The sequence below is a fragment of the Oreochromis aureus genome, linkage group 7 (genome assembly GCF_013358895.1).
Source record: "Oreochromis aureus strain Israel breed Guangdong linkage group 7, ZZ_aureus, whole genome shotgun sequence".
Classification (NCBI taxonomy): Eukaryota; Metazoa; Chordata; class Actinopteri; order Cichliformes; family Cichlidae; genus Oreochromis; species Oreochromis aureus.
This window is the reverse complement of record NC_052948.1, coordinates 26,080,368-26,099,736: the sequence shown is the minus strand read 5'-3', so window position 1 is coordinate 26,099,736 and position 19,369 is coordinate 26,080,368. Positions and strand designations below refer to the sequence as shown.

Genomic DNA, 19,369 nt, shown 5'->3' with positions numbered 1-19,369 from the left:
TGATAGACAAGTGTTGAGCATTGCAAACTTTGTGGAAGATGGTTTGGTTGCCTCAAGATGAAAGTGTCTGAGCTGTGATTTTGGTTATTTGTAGTTGAAGTGTGAGTCACTGGAGATTAGCATACGGTGCAGCATGTTTCCGCACTCCAGACAAGAAGGAAGATGTTTCAGATCAGACACCAGCAAGGGAGGATAAGAAAGAGACGCAACAACGTTGTCATCCCCTATGTAGCCGGTGTATCAGAGAAACTCAGGCGAGATTTCTCCAAGCACGACATCCCAGTGTACTTCAGACCCAGCAACACACTCAGACAGAAACTGGTTCACCCGAAAGACAAAACTCCAAAACACAGACTTAACAACGTGGTGTATGCTGTACAGTGCAGCGAGGAATGCCCAGACCTCTACATTGGAGAGACCAAACAGTCACTTCACAAGCGCATGGCACAACATAGAAGAGCCACCTCCACAGGACAAGACTCAGCAGTCCATCTGCATCTTAAGGATAAAGGTCACTCTTTCGAGGATGCCAATGTTCACATTTTGGACAGAGAGGACAGATGGTTTGAAAGAGGAGTGAAAGAGGCCATCTATGTCCACTGTGAGCAACCATCTTTGAACAGAGGCGGTGGTTTACGACACCAACTGTCTGCCATCTATAATCCAGTTTTGAGTTCCCTCCCCAGACGCCTTAACGCCCACTCACATCCTGGGCCATCTGACCTCAGGAATTCACATAACAAGGTGGGGCCAGGTTTCACAATGAGCTCACCCGAAACCCTGGCTGATTAGGTCCCACACCCGCTTTCACACCTTGGCTCATGTGATTAGAGGATCACCAGGGGGTCCTTTGTCCCTCTTTGGGGGGATACTCCCACTGGGTTTAAATCTGGGACTCTCGGCCATTTGACCTTAGAACTGAAGAAGCTTCTCGGATGAGAGGTGAAACGTCTTCAAGCAACTTAAAGAAGTCCAGACGCTTTTCTTTGCAAATTCCTTTGACTACGATGACCTGGATGACTGAGAACCTTCACAGACAAGATGTTTCAAGTTTAACCCCTGGGGGACTGAGGTAACCGCTTGCAGTTTCTGTTGGAGTGATGGAGAGCTGGGAGGTGACTGACCATCCATCCATCTATACTTCCTTCCTTCCTCCATTTATCCGGGTCGCGGGGGCAGCAGCCTGAGCAGAGAAGCCCAGACCTCCCTCTGCCCAGCCACCTCCTCCAGCTTGTCCGGGGGAACACCAAGGCGTTCTCAGGCCAGCTGAGAGATATAATCTCTCCAGCTTGTCCTGGGTCTGCCCCGGGGCCTCCTCCTGGTGGGACATGCCCGGAACACCTCATCCAGGATGCGCCCAGGAGGCATCCTTGTCAGATGCCCGAACCACCTCAACTGGCTCCTTTCGATGTGAAGGAGCAGCAAAAGGAGGCAACTGACCTATTAACTAAAATTAAAAAATCCAAACTATGGAAACTTATTGAACTTCATGTTGGTACTTAACGAAAGCAGAGGTGCGTGGCAACATTTAGGTATACCGGTAATACAAGCTTTATAGAAGTGCACAGGTTTTTGAGGAGTTTGGATTTTTTCTGGTCTAAAAACAAAAACACAGCTATAGCTGGTCACATGACATTCTGAAGCCAAAAGTTAAAGATTGCTTGAAAAAATCCTAAACATCCAAAAAAATCAACTGAAACATCACAGCAGGCAAAGCATTTTTTTTTTATTTCATTCATAGGCATGCTCCCAATTTGGCTTTGGATTCTGAATTTTATCTGTAAGCCCAAATACTAGTGCCACTGTTCATTAAAAAAAATCATAAAATATTATAATTCAGCAACTTTTGGCATAAGCACTATGTGCAATAAACATGTATTTTATCTTTTCTCTTCTGCATATCCAGTTAAGTGGCTTATCCCAGCTGCCATAGGGCAGGTGGGGGACACACCGTGGCCAGGTTGCCAGCCTGTCACAGGGCTAACACAGAGAGGCAGACGGTTATTCACACTCAGTTTTAGAATCACCAGTTAACTTAAGCGCATATGTTTGGACTGCGGGGGGAAGCTGGAGTACCTGGAGAGCACACACGGGGAGAACATGCAAACTCAGCACAGCAAGGCCCTGGCCAGATGGATTCAAACCCAGGACCTTCTTGCTGTGAGGCAAGAGTCCTACCATCGTGTATTTCCTGAACATGAATTCACTTCCTGCATTAACACCATATTTGTAACATGAAGCATGCAGAAGTATTGTTTCTGAGTCTAGACTGTAGCCCAGGAGTGGATGAGTGCATGATGGGGGTTTTACTGTTGTTGTTTTTGTTTTTTAGAAACCGAAAAAAGATTTAAACGTGTATGATCCATGCATTTATTTCCTATTTTCTGCATTCTAAGGACATTGTGTAAATAAATTTAAAAAAATACCCAACTATGCAGGTCAGAGGTCTGAGGTTGATCAGGTGGAGATTATCACAGTGTGTTTTATTCAATCCATATTTAAATAAATACAATAAACTCAAAGGTCTACTGACTGTCCTATGCCAGTTTTTGTACACTAATGTATTCTCTTATGGTAGCAAAGCAGGTACTATAGCTGTCGTTTGGTCTGGTGATCATCTTGGGGTTTCAGTAAGCAGAGATCAGCACAGCTGTTTTTGAGTCTGGTGTTTTATGAGAGATTTAAATGCATGGACCTATAAGAGTAGATCGAAATGTGTGATCTTGTCTCAATAGGTGAGGATGGAAGAAGAAGAAAAAATCCCATCCAGTCCCACATAAAGTGGGACAGCTGGTCCCTCTGCCCAGTTTGCAAAGTTTTTCTATTAAAGTGCTCATTCAGCAGTGCCCCAGTGTAAAAAGATCTAACAAAATGCTCACTGCAGATGATGATTTTGTTAAATGAATGTATTAATTAATTAATACTCCATCCACTTTCTTCTAATTGAATTTTGATACAAAGTACACATCTCCTGAGAAAGCTACCCAATAACGGATGCTTTTTCCAACTTTATTTCTTCTTCTTAGCCAGCGGGTTCTTCACTAACTGTATTTTTCGGGATCTGTACCAGCAGTGAGGTGTTGTCTGTGCTGTGTGTCATTCATACTGCCAAAGGCCAGCAGCACGGCTGGTACAGCAGTTGTTTGTGTCGGTTATCGGTGGTAAATGGTCACGAAGACGCGGAACCACTGTAGTATTTTCGTTTCTGGAAACACACCCCAGAGGGTAGCACGCATGTATCGTAAATGTAGGCCGGTCCCTTTAAGGCAGCGCTGGATGATCCGTGCTGGAGGACGGCGGTAGACCGGGACAGGCACGGCTCTCCTCCCGGTGGATAACAGCACGGACCTGACAGCACGCTGTTCTGACGAATGTGCGCGGCTCCGGTCCCTGTGGCCGAGCGGAAGCTTTTCTAAAGATATCCTTGAAGGAATCTGGGACAGAGAAGGGAGCGGCAGGAGACGAGGCGGAAGCCGGCTCTGCTGACACTCAGGCGGCAGGCTTTCATGCTGCCGCTACATCCCGCACTAAAACACTCCGGTCTGAAGCAGCCCACAGCCGCCGTGTCCGGCCGGACCTTTGCCTTTTCTTTGGAGCTAACCATGGACGGGATAAAGGAGGACTGACACTTGGAGAGCTAGCAAGAACAATTGGCAGTGTTAAATAAACCAGCAGCAAGCGGCGAAGCACCGAGCGGTCTAAAGCAGGAGCACCAGCAAAATGTCTGTCCCTGTGAGTATGTCAGCAAACACGTCGCTGCTCGTCTCCCATGTTTCATACTCCCTGTTTTCTGTGGAGCAGGACGGAGCACGCATAACACTGACAGCTGTATCACTACAGCACACACCCAGCTGCTGTTAGCCTGGCACCGATTGAAACAGCTACACACTGTAATTAGCAAATATGTAATAAGCATTTCTAATTCATAAATGGATTGAGAGCCTATGGGTGATGAGGCTAACGTTGAGTGTACCTTTAACTAGTCTCTGCCCGCTAGTAAAGGACAGCGACGAGCCACTGTGTCGGAGCTCTGTGAGGCCTGAGCCTGAGCCTGGCTCTGTGGTGGGCGACAGTTTGTGTGTTTCTGGGCTGGACAGACACACACACACACTGGTTGTAATGCATGTATATGTGTGTGTTTGGGGTGCCAGCTGCATTACTTGGATGTTGTAGCGGCGGATGTGAGATGGCCCTGATGGAGCCGTGCTGCTGGTCTTTATCGCATTCCTTAGGCTCTCATTTAAAAACAATGCCTGGAGGCTTTACTGTGGGCGCGTGAGTGCGCGTGCACGCGCCAGTGCTGTACGGTGGCTGTTTGCCAGAGAGTACTCAGCAATGCACATGCTCTTACTTTAGTTTGAATTGTGCTGCTTCCATTGTTAATGACGCAGGTTATTAACACCGGTGCTCGGTGGTCCTTTTAAAGAAGTAATGCGATACTTGTTTTCCGCGTGTATAAAGGAAATCTTTGTTACACTGCTCTTGTGTTATTCTGGAGTGTTGCCTGACATCCACAGTGACATTTTCCTGGCCTGTTTGCAGCGGGACTGCACACCTAAAGGTGGTACAGATGATACATTCAAAACAAAAATTTGGTGTGTATTAAAAATCTGAATTGACAAAACAACAATGGAAAATCAATACAATTAACAAATTTACTCCATTCACCTAATTTATGCCCACTGGTTTAATTTCAGCTCATTGTAAGAGTCATGACTTTTTCTTCTGGTGAATGCAGCTCATACAGAAGAGCAATAATATCAATGAAGCTGTGGACATGTTATAGTACTGAAAGTGCAAAGTTTCCTAACAAGTGTTGCTCTGAACATAATGAGACAGAGAAAAGCCGACAGGGCCTGCAGGTCGTGTCAACTAATCTGTCTAAAGTTTTTGTTTGCCTCCTTGTTGCCTCCATGCAGTGTAGCTCTGCTGCTAGCTTATGGCTGGTGTAGTAAACATTGTGTAACACAGAGGTGAGATGAACAGATCAGCACTCTTCTTGTGAAAGTCTGAGCCGACATTTTGAGTCAGGGTTGGACCAAAATCTGTGTTAAATGGATTGGCTTTTATAGAGTCCTTTTTTTTTTAGCTTCAGTTCTTTAAAAGCACTTTACACTACAAACCAGAGCAGAGAATGGGGTCATTTAGTATCTTTCCCAGGAACACTTTGGGAAAAACAACCTTTCTATTAGATTACACAACCAACTTCCTGATACACCGCTCACTCCACACTGTGCACTCCAACAATACAATGGTGTAATTTGAGGTCAATAAAGCTTTAGGTTGTGATAGTTATGATACCACAGTACGATATAGTTAAATCTATATACATATGTACATATTCATAAGGAAAGTATCCAAGGATTACCTCCCTTTGTGACAGGTTTTCAGCATGTTTCTGTAGTGAATCACATCCTTCTGTTGTTAATGTCTTAATTTTTTTTTAAACATGCAATGCTGATCAACATTACTCACATCCTATTATTTATTGTTATATTTTGATAGAATAGAATAAATATTTAGGGATTGCATAATCTTTTTTTCTTTATTTATCTTAACAGTAGATTATCAGTATGAGACAATTTACAGGGAGTGCAGAATTATTAGGCAAGTCGTATTTTTGAGGAATAATTTTATTATTGAACAACAACCATGTTCTCAATGAACCCAAAAAACTCATTAATACCAAAGCTGAATGTTTTTGGAAGTAGTTTTTAGTTTGTGTTTAGTTTTAGCTATTTTAGGGGGATATCTGTGTGTGCAGGTGACTATTACTGTGCATAATTATTAGGCAACTTAACAAAAAACAAATATATACCCATTTCAATTATTTATTTTTACCAGTGAAACCAATATAACATCTCCACATTCACAAATATACATTTCTGACATTCAAAAACAAAACAAAAACAAATCAGCGACCAATATGGGGGGGCTCTTAATGCAACCAATGTCTCGACTGAAGACTAAGGGGGATCGTGCTTTTGCTTTTGCCGCACCAAAACTCTGGAACAGCTTGCCGTTTGATGTCCGTGCGTCGGAATCTATCCAATCCTTCAAATCACGGTTAAAAACCCATCTGTTTAAGCTTGCCTTCCAAACAACTTAGTTTTAACCTCTCCCTGGTTCATGCTTGCTGTCACGTCACCATTCTATAACTGTATTTCTTTGCTGTCAATTGTATTTTCTGCTCTTTTATTGCTGTAACCCGCAAATGCGGCTCATCTGTGAAGCACTTTGTTGTACTCGTGACTTTTAAATGTGCTATAGAAATAAAATTGAAATTGAAATTGAAATTGAATATAGCCACCTTTCTTTGCAAGGACACTCAAAAGCCTGCCATCCATGGATTCTGTCAGTGTTTTGATCTGTTCACCATCAACATTGCGTGCAGCAGCAACCACAGCCTCCCAGACACTGTTCAGAGAGGTGTACTGTTTTCCCTCCTTGTAAATCTCACATTTGATGATGGACCACAGGTTCTCAATGGGGTTCAGATCAGGTGAACAAGGAGGCCATGTCATTAGTTTTTCTTCTTTTATACCCTTTCTTGCCAGCCACGCTGTGGAGTACTTGGACGCGTGTGATGGAGCATTGTCCTGCATGAAAATCATGTTTTTCTTGAAGGATGCAGACTTCTTCCTGTACCACTGCTTGAAGAAGGTGTCTTCCAGAAACTGGCAGTAGGACTGGGAGTTGAGCTTGACTCCATCCTCAACCCGAAAAGGCCCCACAAGCTCATCTTTGATGATACCAGCCCAAACCAGTACTCCACCTCCACCTTGCTGGCGTCTGAGTCGGACTGGAGCTCTCTGCCCTTTACCAATCCAGCCACGGGCCCATCCATCTGGCCCATCAAGACTCACTCTCATTTCATCAGTCCATAAAACCTTAGAAAAATCAGTCTTGAGATATTTCTTGGCCCAGTCTTGACGTTTCAGCTTGTGTGTCTTGTTCAGTGGTGGTCGTCTTTCAGCCTTTCTTACCTTGGCCATGTCTCTGAGTATTGCACACCTTGTGCTTTTGGGCACTCCAGTGATGTTGCAGCTCTGAAATATGGCCAAACTGGTGGCAAGTGGCATCTTGGCAGCTGCACGCTTGACTTTTCTCAGTTCATGGGCAGTTATTTTGCGCCTTGGTTTTTCCACACGCTTCTTGCGACCCTGTTGACTATTTTGAATGAAACGCTTGATTGTTCGATGATCACGCTTCAGAAGCTTTGCAATTTTAAGACTGCTGCATCCCTCTGCAAGATATCTCACTATTTTTGACTTTTCTGAGCCTGTCAAGTCCTTCTTTTGACCCATTTTGCCAAAGGAAAGGAAGTTGCCTAATAATTATGCACACCTGATATAGGGTGTTGATGTCATTAGACCACACCCCTTCTCATTACAGAGATGCACATCACCTAATATGCTTAATTGGTAGTAGGCTTTCGAGCCTATACAGCTTGGAGTAAGACAACATGCATGAAGAGGATGATGTGGACAAAATACTCATTTGCCTAATAATTCTGCACTCCCTGTAAAATTTAAGCATTTCCAAATATTTTTTTTAGCAAAACATCCAGATCTCATAAAACTTAACAGCAAACAAAAATCACTCATCAGAACCAAACAAATACTAACAACACATTGTTATTGTGTTTACTGAAGACTTAAGACAGGAGGAGAGTGACAGGTGAGCAGCAGTGATGTGAACTGACAGCATCATGATGATAAGTGTGTTTCCTTAAGAAATGCATTGCTCAGTAATCAATATCATACATTTCTCTGAGTAATACAGAAATCTCTCTGTCTTAGATGTGAAGAACTCTTGTTATTTAGAACACATTAGCGCATCACGTCTGCACAGTGCAGGTTTCTTTGGAACACTTATGATTGTGTATGTCATTAGGCATGCTTTTAATGTTATTATTTTAAGTCTCTTAGGTAGTTTTAATCAGTTATTACAATTATTATAATGATTTATATATTTTTAATTCATTTACTTGAGAAAATGAACAGACCTGCCCCATCAGCACTTAGATTAGATTATACATGTGCAGTTATTGCACAGAAGCAGGGAGAAAAAAAGATTCCAACTACAACTATGTAAAATGAGCATATTCAAGCACTATAATTTATTTATTTATTTTTTTAAAACCCAGACCATTGGAAACATTGAAAATTCTATCTAATCTACCTGTAACATTAATGCAACATAGAGCAGGTTCATCTTAAATGCTATTTAATAAATCTGAAATTGCTGACAATGATGTGCTTGTCTTTATACCTGTATTTTTTAAAATCACAATAGTGATATCGCAATATCTAATAAAAAATGCTGTCTGTTAATCCATATCTATATGTCTATGTGTTAGTCTTAATTAATAGCTTTGTTGTTACTATGTTGTTGTTTTTTGACAAATGAGAGTAAATGTTGATGTGTGGAGGTAGCAAGAGTTTAAAAAATACTGTATAGTCTTATAGGAATACTATATTATATAGTATTATATAGGGATGCACCGATACCGATACTGGTATCGGGTATCGGTGCCGATACTGTAAAATGTGTGCGTACTCGTACTCGTAAAAGTTAACCGATACCATGAACCGATACTCATAATTCCCATGGACTTAAACGCCACGGTAACATAAGGTGTTCACAGTTGATGTTATGTGATGTAACTCTACCCTGAATATAATTTGCCCTGTAATATGTCGCAAGGTAAATACAGGTAATTAGAGCAATCAAACTGTTACGTTAATCATAAAAGTATTATTTTATGGTATGTAACTCTGAAGGAGTTAAAATATTTTTCAGAGTTCTAATTTTCTGGAGGCCTGTGAAGGTAGCATAAAACGGACCTTGCATGGGAGATGCACGAGGTTAGCTGAACCAAAGTGAGAGACTCGGCTAGTTTTACTGAGGTTAACCAGCACAAAAGAGTGTGTGACTAGAAAGCTGACCGTGTGAGAGCTTCACAACAGAGTGTGGGTGAAGTGACTTTTTGTTTCAATGGTCGCACCACCGTGCTGTGTTTCCAGCTACGACCGCCGAGGCTACAGGCTAGCCCGGACTGCTTGGCTGCGCCTTGGAGGCAGCCGCTATGGACTGTCGGAGAGCTGGACAGTGACTCGCTAACGCGCTGTAGCAGAGACAGCATCGGGTCCGCAGGGAGTGGATTTAGTGTGGGACTGGTGAACGGCGACCTACCGATCAGCTGAACTGTAAGTCAGACTTTTGTGCTCTTACTGGGGGAGAAGAGGATTTTTCTCCATCGTCCGGCGTGAGCAACAAACAGGCCTGCAACAAGTGTGAATGTGAGTGTGTGGAGCCCATGTGTGAATATTGTGTGTTTAGTGGATTTATATAACGTGTTTTGGAGTGTATATTAGTGAGTCACTTACCAAAAGGTGATAACATAAGTTGGGTTGTTTAATATAATTTGAAAGGGAATTATGTCATTTATACAGTGTATTTCATTTGGTTAAGGAATTGGAATATCATTTGAGTTTAAAAAAGGGATGTGTTGTACAGTATTTGTCTCTGCCCTTACGTTCAGTAAACGTTTCGTTTGTGTTAAAGAGTTGTGTGGGGTCGTTTCTTTACTACTGGTTAAGTTTAACTTGTGTGTGGTAGAAGTATCGGTTTTTGTACTCGGTATCGGCAAGTACTCAGATCCAAGTATCGGTATCGGATCGGTTTGAAAAAATTGGTATCGTTGCATCCCTAGTATTATATGTACAGATATCAATATTTTGTTTATGTGCAGTTGCATTTTTAAGTAAGTGAATGCATCCTCATTTACACGTTCAAAGATTCAGGACATTGTGTTAATTAGCAGTTCACATTGTCACATTTAGTGTGCCTGTTCAAATGAATGTGTAATGAAAAGCACTTTAAACAGCCTAATTATTGCTTTCAGTGGTCAATGAGACTAGAAGAGCAGACTGGAGGAGAATCACGTGAACTGAAGGCCTGAAGAAAAAAAGTAAAGAGCCAGTCAAATGTTATGATTTAATAGCGCATTGTTTTAGCTGTTCAACTGCAATAGCTGTTTTTTTTAATTTATCTATGTATTTATTTATTTTTTACTAATTCTAGTAAACCAAATGATCTGTCTAGGGCTGCCACAAACGATTATTTTGATAGTCGACTAGTCACCGATTATTTTTGCGATTAGTCGACTATTCAGATCATGCATCCATTGGATGTAAAACGTACAGCTTATTTCACCAGCATGCATCTGCTCTTCTATAACTATCATTAGCTTACAGCTTTAAGTGTTTAAGGTATGTGCTAACTAAAAATAAAGACAAGATGATAGTTTATTAAAGTCGACTAATCATGGCAGCCCTAGATCTGTCATATGTGAACAAGGCTCACCTGCTGGTATAGTCTACATTCTGTCTCTTTGTGAAAGTGGGAAATAAACTCCCCAGCGTGTGTGTATCTCTCACCAGAGACGTGCATTAGTAAGATTACTCAACATAGCTAGGCTTTCTTTGAGTTAGCTGCTTTCATAAAACCTGAAACAAATTTATTTAATCATTCTGCTTCAAAAGAACAAATTCAGCAATGTGTGACGTAACATCTGAGCAGCACCAATCACGGGTAGACTTTCTGTTGATGAGTAAATCTCAGAACGCTACTTGCCACACTCTTGGGTAAATGTTGTTCCCAAAATAGTAGGGATGAAAACAATGTTGAGTCCATTACTGTGTCCTGTCCTCTAGCTGTGCCAGACAAATGCACACACAAAGCATTTTTTGCCAGCAGTATTCTGTGAAGACCCACCACTACACAGCCTATAACTCTGATGCTCTGTGTAGCCCCCTAGCATGTGGTCTGTGTGTAGTAGCTTTTACCAGTCTCTTGCGAGCTACCATTAGGCTAATGTAAAAAAACAACTATGTGGTAGTATTTACAATGAGTAATCCAAAGAAAACCCACTGACAAAAAGTCTGTCCATTCATCCATCTGTCTTGTTCTGCTTATATGGGTCTAGTTCCCAGGGGCAGCACTCTAAGCAAAGATGCTCTCTCTGTCGGCCACCTCCACCTGCTCTTTTAGGGGGACAGTAAGGCATACCAAAGCAATCCAGGAGACAAAATCTCTCCATTGTGTCCCAAGTCTGCCTATGGACATTCCCAAAACACCTGAACCGGGAGGCATTCAGAGAGTGTCCTGGCCAAACGAGTAAAACACCTGTTTGGCCTCTTTTTTAATGTGGAAGAGCAGGGACCCTACTCTTAGCTCCTTCCAAATGACTGACCTCCTCATCCTCTTTAAGGGTAAGCTCAGAAAACCTTTGAGGCAGACTCATTTCTTCCACTTGTATTATAGGTGAGGGTGGAAAAGTAGGTCTCACTCAGCTCTGTCTTTAATACAGTGGACCAGTGCAGTGTCCAGATCATTGTGGATGTGGTATCACTCCATCGTGACATGAAGTCACGACTCTGCTTGTGACCAAGACCCCAAGATATAGATTGGTTATCATAAATAAAATGATGAAGTTGCAGAACGTTTGTAGCCATGAATGCAGAAAGTATCTTTGTGCTGTGTTAAACTGGAGCCTTTCCTTTTCACATGAAAATGACTTTACTGTTCAGGTATGTAGAAGTCAAGCACACTTTGAGAGGACTTCTAAACTTAATGGTACTGTCATCATATGTAATCTGTTGCTAAGCATGTGTTCCACTATTGTGGAAAATGCAATACCCCAACAGTGCTATAATTTTCCACTCATGATTTGGTTCAAATATTAAAATTCAACATCCAGTATTAATGTGTGCATTTCTTTTACTGAGAACATTTTCTAACTTGTCTGTTAAAATTCAGACAATGTTGGACAACATGCTTGTATATGGATGAATTATTCGATAATTAGATTCTTGCAGTTTGAATGAAGTAAAAGACTTCCTGTGGGCCTGATGTAAATGAAAAACAGGCCAGTTTATGCACACATTGTGGAAGTGGAGAAGATATGAAAACCACCAATTTTCTCTTCATCATATCAAATAACTCCACCTACAGGTCTTTAAAAGAGGGCCACTGGTTTATGTTAGATTCTGTCAGAAAGACAAGGGTTGAGTCAGTTTTTGTCGTCAATGGCCAAGTGACACATAACATCTGTGCCATCAGTGTCTACAGACTGAGTTGTGATGAGTTTTCAGAACAGATGGTGCTACTGTGATGACCAGAGTCACAGCGCCTACATCATCAGAATACACTGTGTGATACAACATTTTAACTGGTCTTCTCTGATTTCTGCCATTTTTTTTTATGTGAGGTTCCAGACAGTAGCGGACCTCCTCAGTTTTGCTCTACACTTACTGAGTCCACTCAGTAGGGCAAAGCTAGCAAACAGGTCAGGCTTCTCAGGTATACACCGCAAGTATCCACAAGACCTGAACTTGATGGGTAACACACTGATTGCATGCCCTGGATTGTTGAATCCCTGTAAGGTTGCTGTTGAGCCTTAGGAGCAGGTAGTCACTCAGTATTGCTGTTCTCCAAATGTGAGGGTTCTGTTTACAGACCAAATGCAGTATGTCCCAATTCAGAACTGTTGTGATGTAATCAGCTGGTCTTTCCTCTGGTTAGAAATCCATCCATACATCTGTTAGATAGTGCTAACCACTGCATCACTGTGCCACCAAGATTCCTTGAATTCTTGAATTTCTATTATTGAGGAGGACTTTCTCTGCTTACGTAGTTCGCACACTGTAGGTGTGTGGAGAGGGACTGATTGGCTACTGAGAGAGAGAAAAGGTCCTTTTCCTTTTCTAACTACAAACACACACGCACACACACACCATCTTAAATCCCACCTTTCCCCAGATCTCAACATGCTCTGCTGGGTGTCGCTATGGCCACAGGATGTAGAGTGAAAACAGACAGTCATGTGTCACAAAAACCATTAGCCTCAGTTTGTGTTTGCAGGTGCATAAGTGGTGCCTTTGATGTCCTGCTTCAGTCCTGAATGAGATTGCAGTAGCTTACTTTCTGATCATGAGCACAGCTGTCAGCAGAAGGTTTGAGCTGCTGAGCACAAAATCGGTGACATTAGTCCAATGGCAGCGTAAACTGAGATGTTTGCTATGATAAGTCCAAGCGTCATGATGAAACGTGATGTGTGACAGTTGGGGACAGGCCTTTACATGACGGGAGATACTGCAGTTTTATTTCTGATTTATTCTGTGTGGAAAGCCTTTTTACAAGATGGTAATTTAGATGTTCAACTATCTTTGACATCTTAAGTTATCTTAAAAAAAATAAATGTGATCTATGAAAAGCAAGAATAGGAGTGTGCAAGTTTATTTTGTCTAGCACAAACTCTTCAGGCTGTCTGTACATCCGCCCCGTTCTTATAAACACGGTATGTCTTGAACATTTTCAGTGAATTCTGCAAATTTAAACCTTCGCTTGGACTGAAGGAAGAACTTGTTAGATTTGGTCAATGTGACATGATGTTGTTCTATTATGAAGCTGGATTTGGAATTATCCAGATAACTTAAGGCTTAAGTCCGAGTTTTTAGTATTATAAAGGGACCCTCACTTCTTACTGTGGCACACCACTGCTCCACAAAAGCTTATCTTCCAAATTAGAGACCACCAGGTAGGAAATCACATCTTTTTTCTCAATATTTTTTTTTGCCACTGTTTTGTTCTACAAGCCTTAACATATGATCCTAAAACAGAACACCTCTATTTGTTCTTATGGACCTTATATCAGATTTGCATGTAGTCTCAGTGTTATGTTTGAATGCTGTTTTTGAAACACCACCGTGGTTGCACTTGAAAGAATGAAAAATGTTCTGTTGAAATAAAAAATCTTAAACAAAAACGATCTGCAGAATAGGACAAAATCATTCAGGACACTTAGACAAACACACAACAAGGCAACACAAAGTCAGTGCAGAGATTAGAAGAGGCAGCCATGTGATTGTGTGTAGCGAGTGTGCCCTTTTCTGTTCAGTCCTGGAGGAGAGAGGGAAGAAGGGGAAAAAAGTTCTGATTTGTTAAAGTTGGAAAAGACACTTGGAATAGCAGAGAGTCCACCCGAACCCTGAAACACTAGTGTGATACAGAATTAAGTGTGAAACTGCAGCTCTGCAGGGCAGCTGTAGTCAGGTCAGCAGTGATAATTTTATGGTTAATAAGCAGGAATTCTCCTATGTTTTACCTTTGCTATAATAAGCATCATTTAAATGTTTAGACTGGTTTTGTAGACCTCTGCTGGAATAACAATTATAATCCATCAAATTTTCCCGTGTCTTAACGATAGAGTAATGATACTCTGTTAACTTGCACAGAGAGAAGCATTGCTGACTTTCCTTTCTGACTTCAAATAGGCTAAACTTTATTAATATAGTAGGTGTTGTACAACTAAAAACTAATGAAAGTGAAACTGTAAAAGGACTGGTATTTATGTGCTGCTCACTGATGCTTTATTTTATGGACTTGGGAAACTGTCTGTCTTACATCCACACTCAGAGTTAGTGTGGACGATATCTTCATTTCATTGATGTTGTCAGTCACAGAGCTGTGAGGGTGACAGGCAGGGTACACCCTGGAAAGGCCGCCAGTCTACCGCCAGAGAGACAACCGTTTACGCTCACATTCACACTTATGGACAATTTAGAATTACCAGTTAACCTATGTCTTTGCACTGTGGGAGGAAGCTGGAGTACCGGGAGAACCCACACAGAATGACCCAAGCTGGCCTGTGGGTTCAAAATCTGAACCTTCTGGCTGTGAGACCACAGTGCAAACCACTTTAGCACCATGCCACCCCACCTTTCTGCCAAAGGATCTTAATCTGTTCTTCCCTTCTACCTCTACGCACTGGTCCATGGTGTGGGATGGCATTTGTGAAGACTAAATTGCTTGGCTTGTGGTTCACAACCACTTCACAGAATAGGAGCTGGACTGATTGAACTCATAAATCTGGTTCTTTGTGTGCAACTTGGTTATTTGCAGTTAGGGTTATTTGTCCATTTTTACCCACCAGTTAAAAATGATGGGTAAAAATACTTTTTAACCAATTTTTAAACTGGGTCATTTATTCTGTACTGATCATGTCTGTACTTCATGTCTGATTTGCCCCCGACAAAAATAGGAGCTGACGTAGAAATGGCAGGTTACACTTTTAGCATCAGTGATGTTAGTCAGATTCACAGCAATGTCCAGTTTTTTTTAACCACCTATCCAATTCAGTGTCACTGTCATAGCACACCGAGAGTACAGAAAGCTGGTATGCTATGTAGCAGCTGGAATGGTAAATGGTAAAAATCCATCCGTAATCCAGGTAACTCTTATTTTCTAAAGAGCAGCCAGGGTACGCTGCTAATTAGGCTCCTGTAAGGGCAAGAGGTCAGCGAGGCAGCTTTAAAAGTCATCAGTCAAATGTTAGCATCATCACACAGAGTGAAGTGAGATGGTCGTTTTCATGTGGTGTTTACTTCTGTGACGTCTTAAAGATTTATGCCATTCCAGCAGTATGCAGTAGAAAGTGCAGAAAGCAGCTGAGTACTCTGCTGCTGTATACTGGGGCAGAGTGCTAATTAGCCTACTTTACTTCTGATGGCCTATAAAAAGACAGCACAGCCTCGGGAGAGCTTTTTGGGACTTGTCTGTCGTCTTTCTTTTCCTCTGCTCTGTAATGTAACCATGTAAATGGATCTGTTTATTTGCGAGAGTTATACTTCCAGTCCTGGGTTAGGGTTAGGTAAGGCCTGGGAGATTCATTTCAGTAAGAATTTCTGGTTCCAGCGGGTTATAGGGCTGTTCGATATAACGATATATATCGGATTACGATATAAAAACGTCTATCGTTTCATTTTACGCTATCGTTTGTTTCGTGGTGTCGCAAAATAAACTGTTTACGGCAATATTTTTTCATTATTTTGATGGTCACTGTAGTGGCTATATTAATTTCTTTAAGTTCTCTCTTTCTCTTATATTTAATATAACCACACTACAGACGGACAAGCACTTGTTTTTATGCGTTGTCGGTAGCAACAACGACGGTAAAACCACCTCGTGTCCGCTTGTTTATTTTCCACATAAACCTTTCACAATAAAGCTCAAGATCCTGTTGAGACTTTTCAAAATAAACTGAATCGCGTGAAAGATGCAGAGTATTTACGGATGAGAAGCAAAAAGAGTCGTCAGGTGCTAAAAAATAAACCTTAGACTCAAACGTTAGAACAGGCTTTTCCCCGCAGCACGCCGTGTAATAAATACTCACAAAGAAAACGGCGGCTGTTACAACTTATGTCTAAAAATGTATCGTTTCATGCATCAGTTAAAACACTCGACTCCAGGTACGCGACGCCCAGCTGGAAACACTTCACGCAAGTCGAGCTGCCCGAGATTCACAGAATTTACAGAAAATGTTACATTTTTGTGATTTATATCGTTATCGACGATAGATGTCTTAATATCGGGATATGAGATTTTGGTCATATCGCACAGCCCTAGCGGGTTATTAAAACAAGGTATCCAAGATAAACGGATTCCTCTTTACATTCATGTTCAGTATTAAGCTCCTTTTAATTTCTTGCAGTGTAAACCTGGCAAGTTTTCCTCTTCTGAAAAAATTCAAACACGCACACCTTTTAGCACAACTCAAGCCAAGATGACTAAAAGAGATGTTTCAAAAAACCTGCTCAGAGGAAACAAACGTTTAGCAAAAGAAGAAAAATTAGTATGTGGAACTTGTGGAAGGAGGGTGCCTGGAGCTGCCTTTTCCTGCCTTGGCTGATGAAAGTTTTATGTTACAGTACAAGAATGAATCATGGTTGTGATTGTCAGCAGAAACAGGTTAGACGTGGAAGATCTCGGAAAAAATGTTTTGTTTATTGTATGAATGACAAAGAAGGCTCCCACTGACTGAGTGATTCGATAAACTGTGGTTTAGGTATTTAAATGCTGTTTTGAGACATCTATTATTCACCACCAAAGACTTACATCGAATATTAAACAACATGGAATAATTTCAGTGCTTTGAAATGTTTTCAGAAGCATTTCTGACATGCAAATATTCAATCTTCAATATCAATGCACATGGTTCTCTGATAATAACTAGCAAGTAGTCAGTAACAACAGGGTAGCTGATACATTCACACTGAAAGCCCCACTAGCACCCCCTCCAGTCAGCTGTCGTTGCACACAGTGATTATAAGGACTTTGCAGTGCTGGAAATGAAAGTGGTATCTTTCCTGATGCCACAGAACCATCAGATTATTTAGAATTTCTTTCCCATGCATTTCTGGTAATCTAGTGAAGGGAAGATCAGGAGGAACCACAGTCAGTACAGCTGGCTACTTTAAAGAAATGATATCCTCAAAAAATATAACTGGTAAAACTAAAACTGTGTCATCAAGTCTGTTTGGGTGCGTTTTTTTTTTTTTTAAACAGACAGTGTAGTTTTTTAAATGATGTTACAATGAAGAGGACATTTTTTTCTTCCACCTCTACAGTTCAGGAACACGGTGGGTCTGAGGCCCATCGCAGCTGTCACATGAGAAGAGGTGGAAAACACCCTGCACAGGTCACCAGTCTGTCATAGGGGTGACACAGACTCAAACCATTCAGCAAATATACAGGAAGGAATGCGCACCCTGCACAGACAGGCCGTAGCTGGCTGGTGGATTGGAATCCAGGACCTTCTAATATTGAGACAACCGTCCAAACCACCGCACCACTGATCAGCAGGGCTGATTGGAGACATGTTAAGAGTTGCTGAAAGTAAAGTATTGCATGTAATCATTGATACTGGAGACAGTCAGTGGACTGTTAGTATTAGAAACGAACCAAATTTTGTCTTACTCATTATGTCAGATGACAATATTTGAGCTGGACCTGCATGGAGTTTCTCATAAATATGGACCGTGTGTGTAAGTGTTGGAGTTCTTGGCTTGTTTGTAGCAAACTGAACTGTAATGGCCGATGTATTGCTGTCTGCCTCTCATCCTATAGGCAGGGTGTAATGCTGCCTACAATGGTTGTTATTGTGCCTCGCTGTCAAAGACCTGATTGTCAGACAGTAGAACAAAGAGTTCCCTCTATCAGGAAAAAGTCTGTGCTATGAGGCTAATAGAATATAAAATATATTTTTGAAGGTTTTAGACAGCAGTTGAACTCATTACTAGATATGAATGTACTGAAACGGTTTTGTTCTTTTTTCAATTAAGTTTTGGTATCCCTACTTCTCGTACTACAGCCACTCTATAAGCCCGTATCAGAAAGTATGTGATGCTCAGCTCTGATTACTACCTTTAAATGTGAAGGACCAGGTCCTTAAATCACAAATATCTAGTGATGTATCTGCCGCATTAGAGCAATAACTGCTTGAAACATTGGGTAAACATAGCATACTACTACATAGTACTACTCTGCTCTATGTAGTACATTTCCAGTGTTTGGAGGGGTTTTTTTTGTTTTTCTGCTCCTACTGTTTGCCATTTAGGACACAGTTTTATGGTAATGGCCCAGATGCCTGTAGATGGCTGTAACCGAGTAATGAATAGTGTATTGACACCATACAGTCTGATACTGAAAGAGACTACAGTTGACGAAAAAGACTGTTGACCTCCAGAATAGAAGCATGAAAGACGTAACGACAAAAGTCTTTTAGACAAAGAGCTTTTTTTTTTTTTTTTTAACAATTTCACTTAAACTTCTGCTGTGAGTGTGCTGACGCTGATTACATTACTCTGTTTGTGTGGACCAAGCAAAGTGGAGGGGTCAGTGGGGATTTTTTAAATGAATCTGGTGGTTGTGATATGGACATAATTTTGTTTACACATCACATAGATGGAAACAAAGCCGTGTGTGTGTGTGTGTGTGTGTGTGTGTGTGTGTGTGTGTGTGTGTGTGTGTGTGTGTGTGTGTGTGTGTGTGTGTGTGTGTGTGTGTGTGTGTGTGTGTGTGTGTGTGTGTGTGTGTGTGTGTGTGTTTTCACATTGTCTTGAGCAGTACAGGACAAAGTTGACACTTCTGCTGGCTCATAGATAGTGTTAGCTGCTCGAGGGGCAGTATGCCTGCTATGCTTCATATACAACTACAACTGTCCCACCTACACATGATCCCACTCTCTGCTGCTTGCCCAGCAGCCAAGGGTAGATTTTGTGTGTGATTTTGAATCAGTACAGTGATCTGCAGTATGGTTATGCAGTCACACCAACACTGTTCCTGTTTCAAACCTGCTGGCTAACGTTGGCCTCTCTGTGTGGAGTTTGCATGTTGTGATGTTGAACGTAGGTGTCAGTGTGAGCATAAATGGTTGTCCATGTTATAGACTGCCGACCCATCCAGGGTGTTTCCTGCTTCTTGTCCTATGGCAGCTGGGATAGGCTACCCTCAAATGTATAAG

The 19,369-nt window shown here is 41.6% G+C and overlaps 1 protein-coding gene across 1 annotated transcript in view; it reads left to right on the top strand.

Moving 5' to 3' along the window:
• The first annotated feature begins 3,268 nt into the window (after positions 1-3,268).
• Positions 3,269-19,369, top strand: part of bcar1 (BCAR1 scaffold protein, Cas family member) — a 51,031-nt gene continuing 34,930 nt past the window's right edge. Inside the window, exon 1 of the mRNA XM_031753497.2 lies at positions 3,269-3,732. Within this exon, the coding sequence (XP_031609357.1) occupies positions 3,721-3,732 (12 nt within the window). The 5' untranslated portion in view covers positions 3,269-3,720. The remainder of the gene's footprint in view (positions 3,733-19,369) is intronic.